Raw genomic sequence first — 10940 nt, 5'->3', positions numbered from 1 at the left:
TTGCACCTTTTTTCCTCTGTTGGGATTCATTAAGTTAATAGTATTTAAAAGTATCTGGCTAAAAAATGTACTATTGTTTTTTGTAGGACTGGAGCTTATCTTGTTGAGGTTCCGTCATCTCTGCTGCCTTGGTGCCGTCTCTTTCTGCCTGTAGAGCAAAGCAAGCAGACTGTTTAGCATTCATTAGACGAGCAAATATGCTGCGCAATAATGCAAACATGGCTATCGCCACTGGCTAATGAACTGGTGGCATATGTTAGCGCGGAGGATAAATTGTGCTCTGCTTCCCTTTGAATTTTTTACAAAGTCATTAACATGCAGGCTAATGTAATGAATTGTTAATTGATAGCATTATCAACAGCCGACGCTTTGATGGATGCTCAGTCAGCAGGGCTGAACAGAACATAATCAAATGAGCCTTAGCCTTACTAGCTTTAGAAATCATCTGCTCTTTCACTTCTTTATCATGCAGTATATAAATACACAGGGCCTCCTGTGTGTTAGACGCACGCAACAGGTTCGTAACATGTTTAAATAGCTTTCATGCCTTTTCAAAGTGAAAGTCATTTCGAGCAGCCTCACGTGCCCCCTCTACAGTAAATCAATGCTTACTAACAAGGTTGCCTAGCAACAGTTGCTACGTTACCACTTCACCGACCCCCGATGCTCCACTACAGGCAGCAATACTAATGTTATGTCAGTGTCTAAATATAGAAAGTGTTCTGATTTAGTCTGTCTCCTGAAGCGTCTGCATCTGCCAAGCCAGGAATAGAAGGATCATTTTCATGCAAGGAAAGACATTCATGTTTGCATGTTGGCCATTTTCAGTTACACAAACATTAGGGAGACTGTATTTGCATGTGACTAAGCTGCTTGTTGCTTTTTTGTTAATATTCAGAACTGAATTCTTTTTTTTTCTTTTTTGCATGAAGCATGAAATGTATACTTTTGCTTTGTTAGCTCACATACATATATGCAGAAAATTTAATTTAAAACTGGATGCATATATATATATATATATATATATATATATATATATATATATATATATATTAAAGGTAACCTCTTCAGTCTTCAAGTCCAGGTCCAGGTCTTCAGCTCCAGAAGTTGAAAAAAAATCAATACCTATTGTAATTACTTTACAAGAGACCAGCTTGTGGTGTGCATCTTAGAAATGACAGCAGGACTTAAACGAACAAGACAATCTGACAGATAAAAACAACCCAAGATTGGCATTCTGCCTTTTCCTGGATTTGTTGCTGATACGTATCCTCGTTCTTACTTTCCTTTTTTCCATCTCTCACGATTCCAGTCAATCTGCAGTAACCACCTACGTGTCTCTGTGTGCAGCATCAACATGGAGACAGATTTAACTTCCCACCAACACTTCCCCCTCAACACAGCAGCTAGTCCTGAAAGAAAATTTAAGTGTTAGAGTAGATTGATGAGTAAATATCAGGTAACTGTTGCTTTTATGCATATAGTTGGGGAGGACAAATCATACATTTTACAAAAATCTCCAGTGTACTGTTTAAGCAAGATGTTGTAGCTAATTGTATGTGATTCTGTACTGTTACTAACTAGTTACTGTAGATAGCTGGGATCATAATGCTTTCGCCCTCGGGAGGACCTGCAGTCTTCTTAAACACTCTAAGATTTTATTACACCAGCTGACTACTGTGAGCAATGTGATGCAGAATTCAAGTATGAAAATTATTCCTCATGCTTCCAGAACCACTCTTGTCCTGCAATATACCCATTTTATCATTTAAGAAACAATGCATTGATGTGATAACTTTGTCATTCAGTTCACTTCATTTTATTGGCAAATAACCTTGCTAAAAGCCTGGACCTGACCAACTGAAGCAACCCAAGATCATAACACTGCCTCCAGAGGCTTGTACTGTACAATGAATTCTTCCTACCCTGATACACCATCACTTTGGAATGCGATTAATCTGGACTCATCTGATTCCTATTGGTTCAAATTCCAGTCAGTATACCCCCTTGCAAATTGAAGCCTTTTATCTTTTAGCTTTACTAACAAGTGGTTTTGTTATGGCCACACAACTTTTTGTCACATTTTACATATGAAAGTGTTCTTCTCTTATTAAAAAAAAAAGTTGTGATTTCTATTGTTGATTTTTCTTAATCATGCAACATCACCCATCATTTATGTGATCTGTATTCATGCATTTTTCTGACGACGTTACTTCCATGAAGTAACAGTTCCTATCATTTTAGCAATGTCAAATCTTCTTAGTTTTTTCTTTGCTTCATGAAGGACAGTTATTTGACCCGTCTAAAGTGGTGACTTTTCTGTGTGTTTCGGTTAATGTAGAGTAGATATCAAATATAAGTAGATATTTAAAAAGTATCCCACACCCTACTCCATTTGATGTCAATTTTTTTTTTTTTTTTTTTTTGTCGTGCTGTTTTTGTCTTGTCATTTGTTTTCTGTTCTGGAAGCTCTGTCACTAAAACAAATTCCTTTTACGTGTAAGCGTACTTGGCAATAAAACTCTTTCTGATTCTGATTCTGAAATGACAGCTATTGGATTTTTCACATATATATACAAATATGCTAGCCTAAGGGACGAAGCTATTGTGTCTTTGTAATGGCAAGCCAGAGACCTTCTAAAAAAAAGTACCAGGGAAGTACCAGTACCAGTGTCACACTGGTACCAGTACCAGTGACACAATACAATCCATCATATAATTGCCTTTATTATACAGTAAGGTAAAGCTGATTTCAGGGACATACAGTAATCAAAACACACATGCACACACATCTACATTAATTATCCAAATATTAAAACACACAAGCTCTGACGTGGTTTTTCAATTGAACCATACTAAAAACTTTGTACTTAAACTATACTAATCAGAAAGGAAAGTATACCAACATGCACAGTGCTACACACACACACATTCAAAAACATGCACAGTGATTGCTGTGGGCATTTCTTGGCTTGAATTATAGATGTATATATGGAGTACTACAGAGTGCTCATACATATTGATTTTCTTTTTCTTCTCTTTTTTCATATATATTTTGCTTTACATGCCTATTACACATCCTTAAGATGTACTGGTGTCCCATTCAGATGCAATCCCATTTTTCATTTTGCACTCAGTGCACGTCCATCAGAAGCCTGACTTTGAGGTACCACTTACTGAAGCTGATGATGTCTGTTGCATTATCGTGCACGCTAAAAAGAAAAACAAATTAAACAAATAAATGCACTTAACAATGCTACATTACAGAGTATGATGCATACAGTCGGGCAAAAAAGTATTTAGTCAGCCACCAATTGTGCAAGTTCTACCACTTAAAAAGATGAGAGAAGCCTGTAATTTTCATCATAGGTATATATCAACTATGAGAGACAAAAAAAAAAAAAAGAATCCAGAAAATCACATTGTAAGATTTCCTATTAATTTATTTGCAAATTATGATGGAAACCAAGTATTTGGTCAATAACAAAATTTCATCTCAATACTTTATATACCCATTGTTGGCAATAACAAAGGTCAAACATTTTCTGTAAATCTGTAAGTTTTCACTACAAAGGTTTTCACACACGGTTGCTGGTATTTTGGCCCATTTCTGTTTGTTTAGGGGCTGTCACTGGGCAACACTTTCAACTTTCAACTCCCTCCAAAGATTTACACGAATCAGTCGTCAAAAAACAGCCCCAAAGCATGATGTTTCCACCCCCATGCTTCACAGTAGATATGGTGTTTTTTAGATGCAACTCAGCATTCTTTCTCCTCCAAACACGAAGTTATATTTTGGTTTCATCTTACCATATGACATTCTCCCAATCCTCTTCTGGATCATCCAGCTCTCTAGCAAACTTCAGATGGGCCTGGATATGTACTGGCTTGAGCAGGGGGACTCAAGCCAGTTGAGTCTGGCTCTCATAGTTGAGGTATACCTTTTTTTTTTAAATTACAGGCCTCTCTTATATTTTTAAGTCGGAGAACTTGCACAATTGGTGGCTGAATAAATACTTTTCTGCCCCACTGTATATAACGGTGCATGCTCTGCAGAAACAAAATAAAAAATAAAAAACATTTTGTCCACGGAGGATAACTTGCCTACCACAACAGTGTACCTATGATGCTATTGATATTTAATTTAATTGTTATTGTGGCAAAACAGTATTTAGAGTTTCATTACCTTTTCATAGTATATATTTAATGTAACTACATGGTCTGGAGCGTTTCATTTAGCTTCTACCACAGTGAGTTCTGTTGGGAACTTTTTCAGAGACCAGGAGACGTTGGGATATCATTCAAGCAGAAGTTACTCTTTATTGAGAACTCGCCGAGCGTCGCTGTAGTCATCCAAGTCTGACCGAAAAACTTAGCTCGGAAGAGTTTATACTTTACAAGAGGGAGGGATACAAAGAGGTGGAGACAATCTAAACAAAGCATAGTCTAGTACAGGAGTCAGCCTGGTAACGGAAGTTCCCCAGCCCTGATCTCATCAGCATAACAGTGGCTTTCAAATGCATAGGTGCTAATCTAATCAGCCTGACAGTATCCCCCAAACCTTTACATTCCCATAGAGACAAAAGGCATAGCCTGGCCTTGAGATTAGCATTCACATTGACTTTGGGACCCTACCCAGTGGTCAGGAAGTACATAAAGACAAAAGGTTAATGTCTCTGACACCTGGGGTACAAGACTTGATCTTCTTAGAATGTCACCAACTTTACCTTAAAATGTAAAACCCAATGTACATAACTTGTTCAGTTTATATACTATTACGTTGGAAGCTAGATTTAACATTTTATAAATTTGTAATCCTACAGTTCCCCCTTTGAGAGTTCTAATAACTCTCACCAAATACAAATTTAGACATTTAATTCTTGTAACTTGTGATCGTTACAGGCACATAGCACTTGTTCTGTTGTTGCTTGCAGTGATGAATGCCATGATGACATATAAACAAACATCTAGCTAGTGTCTGTGAAGTTCTTATGGATAATAGTCTTTTCTGGTTGGAGCGGCCATTTCTTCTTGATGGGTGTGGGTTATTTGTTGAATGAAACACTTGATACTGTGGATGCATAGATAGTACACCAGTAGGAAAAACAACAGCAGAATTGCGATTTCCTTGATCCACAGCCAGGGTTTCCCTAACATGTTTCCGAACCATGAAGAATTATCCTCAGTCATCTGGTGTAATTTTGTTGAAAGATCAAGAATGTCCTGTTGAATTTTGTTTAAGTCCTTGGTTGGATCCATTAACCCAGTGCAGCATTCAGGGCCGATAATGGTGCAGGCTCCCCCTTGCGATGCAAGGATGTAATCCAAAGCCACTCTGTTTTGTAAGATCATTATCTTGTGTGAAGCGAGAGTGTCTGTGATATTACCCAGGGCCAAAACCGTATCATTAGCCAGTTTCTGTACTGAATTTGATAAGCTTCTGACTTGATCAAGGGCCTGTATGACACCATAAGATGGGATTAATGCTCCAAGGGTTCTTGACCACCATGTTTGTGCACAAGTGAGTCCTGGAATGCAGTTATCTTCTTTGTTACTTGTAGGAGCTGAATTATGTAGATGGGGAGATCTTGAAGTGGTGTGTGTATTTTCTCTGATAGCCGGCAGAACATATACCAGGGTGCATCTGCCGCTGAATTGGCTAGGTAGGATGTTGTATACAGAAGTTCCACATAACCAAAAAATGCCAGTTGGTGGAGGAATCATACACCACTGATTTATTGCCAAGAGTTTTTTTAGAGATGATGTCCTTTGAAGACACCCTTCTAAGTCCTTTTCCTCTCCCCTTGCTGATGGAGTGATGTCCACATGAGATTTGGTTCTCATTTCAACCACAAGGCTGCAATGTTCACGGGGAATTTCACCCAGTGGGGTCGAGGCTGGAGCGTAATTTTCCATGCACCAAGGAAAAGTCATTGGCAAGAGTAGATCTGTCATGATTGGAGTAGCTGAAGTTAGGTTGCAAGATGATAATCCAGGAATGCAACATGGAGAAGCTGGAGGAAATGTGATGTTGTGACATGTACTCTTGTTGTATATTCCACTGGCATGAACTTCAAATAAGGTACATGTGTCACAGTGGGAGATGGGATGTGCCACCCATGGGATTCCTGCTCCTACTGAAGGCGGGTGTGGCATGCAAACGTGTTTTCCAGCAAACAAGGCGTTTCTTGACATGCTCATCAATTCTAAGAAGATGTTGTTTCTGGAGTCTACAGCTTGTGCAATGTCCATGATGATTACAAGTACGACAATCTTGATCATGTTGATGGATGCCTGAAGATCTCGTATTTGATACTCTGCGTTGTGTATTTTTATGACAGTTGGCTTGGTAGTGAGTCTAGTTGTCTGTCAGAAGTTGTGGCTTCCTTTTTAGGTGACGAGGTCAGCGTGGTTGGGTCTCGGGACAGCCATCAAGTGGTATCTGCACATAGTTAGAAAGAAAACAAAAGACGACAAAGCAGTATCTGTTGTAAAATACTTTAAACCGTAGGGTTGTATCCTCTGTTCAATCTGTGTCTGCTATTGTTGTTCCTTCTTTCCCTGTTTCTTAATTCCCGTGACACCTAAAGAACAGTGAGGTGAGGATGAACTAATGAATGGGGAGGGCCTATGAGGGAGTCTTCACCACAGGGTTTGGCCCCCGATGCCTGTTGCATTCGGTTCTTCCCTGGGCTCCTCACTGGTCCGTGTGTCCTATCCTATCCCTGCAGGTGGGGGAACAACTTTACAATGTGACACGTGAGTCCAAGTTTTCCTTCCCTGACACAACACTGCAGCTGCTGTAATTAACATCACTTGATGTGGTCCGTGCCACTTAGGCTCTAATGGCTTGTTCTTAAATGATTTTATCATGACCCACTGACCTGGGATGATTGTGTGTCCACCTTCTGGTGGAGTCTGCCAACAAGACTCAACTCTCTCTCTGGCACTTTGTACTGCCTTCGTGAGGTTTTCACAGTAAGCAATCAGGGCATCTGAAGCAAAGTGTACATCAGCATTTCTAAGATCAATCACACCTGGCATTTGCATTGGACGTCCAGTAATAATCTCATGAGGGCTCAGTCCTACTGATCTATTAGGTGATGCTCTCATACTACATAGTACCGCCGGCAGCGCTTCGACCCATGGTACTCCTTCCTGATGCATTTTGCTTAGCCTGGTTTTGATTGTTCTGTTTGCTCGTTCAACCTGTCCTGATGCTTGTGGTCTGTATGGACAGTGAAGATTCCACTTAATCTTCAAGATTTTAGACACTTCCCTGACTACCTGTCCTGTGAAGTGTGTTCCTTGATCTGAGTCGATGTAATCTGGTAATCCCCATCTGGGAATGAAATCAGTAACAAGGCATTTAGCAGTATGTGTAGCTGTAGCACGTCCTGTTGGATAAGCTTCTACCCATCTTGAGAACTTGTCTATTACTACCAAGACGTCAGTTTTTCCTTTACAAGGAGGTAACGATATGTAATCAACTTGCAAGTGACGAAATGGTCCTGGTGGAGCTGGAGTATGTGTTGCTGCTGTAGTTACTGCTGGCACATCATTATTTTTCTGACATGTAACGCATCTCTTGACTGTTTCGATGGCTACAATTCTGAATTTTGGATTCCACCACTGATTTAAAAACCTGTGATTCATCGTCGCTGGACCACTGTGACCCAAATTGTGGATTTGTTGTGCCAAATATGGCAGCAGTGATTCGGGAGCGACATACTTTCCCCCTTTGGTCCAGCAGCCAGATGAATCCACTGTGGCTCCTTTGTCCAACCATGTCCATGCTTCATATAGAGGGACGTCTTTGTACAGATCAATTATCGTTTCAGGAGGCAGAATGGTCTTCTGTGCTGTACTACCTGAACACACTTGTACAGTTGCATAGAAACAAGCTTGTTTAGCAGCTACATCAGCAAGAGCATTACCTTTAGCTTCCATTGTGTTAGTAGTGAGATGTGCTTTCACTTTGATCACAGCTAATTTCTTTGGAAGTTTCATAGCAAACATTAGATCTTTTACTAATCCAGCATGCTTAATAGGGGATCCAGCAGAAGTTAGAAACTGTCTACTTTGCCAAATGACACCAAAATCATGAACTACTCCAAAAGCATACCTGGAATCAGTGTAGATATTTGCAACTGACCCTGAAGCTAGCGTGCATGCTCTAGTTAAGGCTACTAGTTCTGCAGCTTGAGCTGAAAAATGATCTGGAAGACGACCTGAAGCTACCACTTCAGTGATGGAAGTTACTGCATAACCTGCTCGTTTATGGCCATCAATAACTTGAGCTGAACCATCAACAAACAACTCCAATTCTGCATTCTCTATAGGAGTTTCTGCTACTTCACTTGTGGGTGTGTATGTAAGTGTAACACAGTCGTGAGTCATTTCTCCTACATCCTCTAACACAACTTCAGTCATTGCAGACATCATACATGTAAACTGTTGGGAACTTTTTCAGAGACCAGGAGACGTTGGGATATCATTCAAGCAGAAGTTACTCTTTATTGAGAACTCGCCGAGCGTCGCTGTAGTCATCCAAGTCTGACCGAAAACTTAGCTCGGAAGAGTTTATACTTTACAAGAGGGAGGGATACAAAGAGGTGGAGACAATCTAAACAAAGCATAGTCTAGTACAGGAGTCAGCCTGGTAACGGAAGTTCCCCAGCCCTGATCTCATCAGCATAACAGTGGCTTTCAAATGCATAGGTGCTAATCTAATCAGCCTGACAGTATCCCCCAAACCTTTACATTCTCATAGAGACAAAAGGCATAGCCTGGCCTTGAGATTAGCATTCACATTGACTTTGGGACCTTACCCAGTGGTCAGGAAGTACATAAAGACAAAAGGTTAATGTCTCTGACACCTGGGGTACAAGACTTGATCTTCTTAGAATGTCACCAACTTTACCTTAAAATGTAAAACCCAATGTACATAACTTGTTCAGTTTATATACTATTACGTTGGAAGCTAGATTTAACATTTTATAAATTTGTAATCCTACAGTTCCCCCTTTGAGAGTTCTAATAACTCTCACCAAATACAAATTTAGAGATTTAATTCTTGTAACTTGTGATCGTTACAGGCACATAGCACTTGTTCTGTTGTTGCTTGCAGTGATGAATGCCATGATGACATATAAACAAACATCTAGCTAGTGTCTGTGAAGTTCTTATGGATAATAGTCTTTTCTGGTTGGAGCGGCCATTTCTTCTTGATGGGTGTGGGTTATTTGTTGAATGAAACACTCGATACTGTGGATGCATAGATAGTACACCTGAAGGAAAAACAGCAGCAGAATTGCTATTTCCTTGATTCACAGCCAGGGTTTCTTCAACATGTCTCCAAACCATGAAAGCTTATCTTCAGTCATTTGGTGTAATTTTGTTAAAAGATCAAGAATGTCTTGTCCAGCAATCTTGATCATGTTGATGGATGACTGAAGTTCTCGTATTTGATACTCTGCGTTGTGTATTTTTATTTTTTTTTTTTATCTTCTGTGACAGTTGGCTTGGTAGTGAGTCTAGTTGTCTGTCAGAAGTTGTGGCTTCCTTTGTAGGTGACGAGGTCAGCGTGTATTGGTCTCTGGACAGCCATCAAGTGGTATCTGCACAGAGTAAGAAAGAAAACAAAAGACGACAAAGCAGTATCTGTTGTAAAATACTTCAAACCCTAGGGTTGTATCCTCTGTTCAATCTGTGTCTGCTATTGTTGTTCCTTCTTTCCCTGTTTCTTAATTACCGTGACACCTAAAGAACAGTGAGGTGAGGATGAACTAATGAATGGGGAGGGCCTATGAGGGAGTCTTCACCACAGGGTTTGGCCCCCGATGCCTATTGCATTCGGTTCTTCCCTGGGCTCCTCACTGGTCCGTGTGTCCTATCCTATCCCTGCAGGTGGGGGAACAACTTTACAATGTGACACGTGAGTCCAAGTTTTCCTTCCCTGACACAACACTGCAGCTGCTGTAATTACTGCTGGCACATCATTATTTTTCTGACATGTAACGCATCTCTTGACTGTTTCGATGGCTACAATTCTAAATTTTGGATTCCACCACTGATTTGAGAACCTGTGATTCATCGTCGCTGGACCACTGTGACCCAAATTGTGGATTTGTTGTGCCAAATATGGCAGCAGTGATTCGGGAGCAACATACTTTCCCCCTTTGGTCCAGCAGCCAGATGAATCCACTGTGGCTCCTTTGTCCAACCATGTCCATGCTTCATATAGAGGGACGTCTTTGTACAGATCAATTATCGTTTCAGGAGGCAGAATGGTCTTCTGTGCTGTACTACCTGAACACACTTGTACAGTTGCATAGAAACAAGCTTGTTTAGCAGCTACATCAGCAAGAGCATTACCTTTAGCTTCCATTGTGTTAGTAGTGAGATGTGCTTTCACTTTGATCACAGCTAATTTCTTTGGAAGTTTCATAGCAAACATTAGATCTTTTACTAATCCAGCATGCTTAATAGGGGATCCAGCAGAAGTTAGAAACTGTCTACTTTGCCAAATGACACCAAAATCATGAACTACTCCAAAAGCATACCTGGAATCAGTGTAGATATTTGCAACTGACCCTGAAGCTAGCGTGCATGCTCTAGTTAAGGCTACTAGTTCTGCAGCTTGAGCTGAAAAATGATCTGGAAGACGACCTGAAGCTACCACTTCAGTGATGGAAGTTACTGCATAACCTGCTCGTTTATGGCCATCAATAACTTGAGCTGAACCATCAACAAACAACTCCAATTCTGCATTCTCTATAGGAGTTTCTGCTACTTCACTTGTGGGTGTGTATGTAAGTGTAACACAGTCGTGAGTCATTTCTCCTACATCCTCTAACACAACTTCAGTCATTGCAGACATCATACATGTAGATGGATTTGTAACTGACGCACGCTGTAAAACAATGTTCGGGGCTGTG

General features: G+C 40.3%; 1 protein-coding gene across 1 annotated transcript; it reads right to left on the bottom strand.

Annotated features, from left to right (window-relative positions):
• Positions 1–4254: 4254 nt before the first annotated feature.
• Positions 4255–8444, bottom strand: LOC128530574 (protein NYNRIN-like). The gene has a single exon (XM_053504604.1). It carries the CDS (start codon positions 8440–8442, stop codon positions 6715–6717), a length of 1728 nt encoding a protein of 575 aa, XP_053360579.1. The 5' UTR covers positions 8443–8444; the 3' UTR covers positions 4255–6714.
• Between the last annotated feature and the right edge of the window lie 2496 nt (positions 8445–10940).

Source organism: Clarias gariepinus, chromosome 9, assembly GCF_024256425.1.
Source record: "Clarias gariepinus isolate MV-2021 ecotype Netherlands chromosome 9, CGAR_prim_01v2, whole genome shotgun sequence".
Taxonomy (NCBI): domain Eukaryota; kingdom Metazoa; phylum Chordata; class Actinopteri; order Siluriformes; family Clariidae; genus Clarias; species Clarias gariepinus.
The sequence above is the reverse complement of the archived record's forward strand: the minus strand, read 5'-3'. Positions and strand labels throughout refer to the sequence as shown.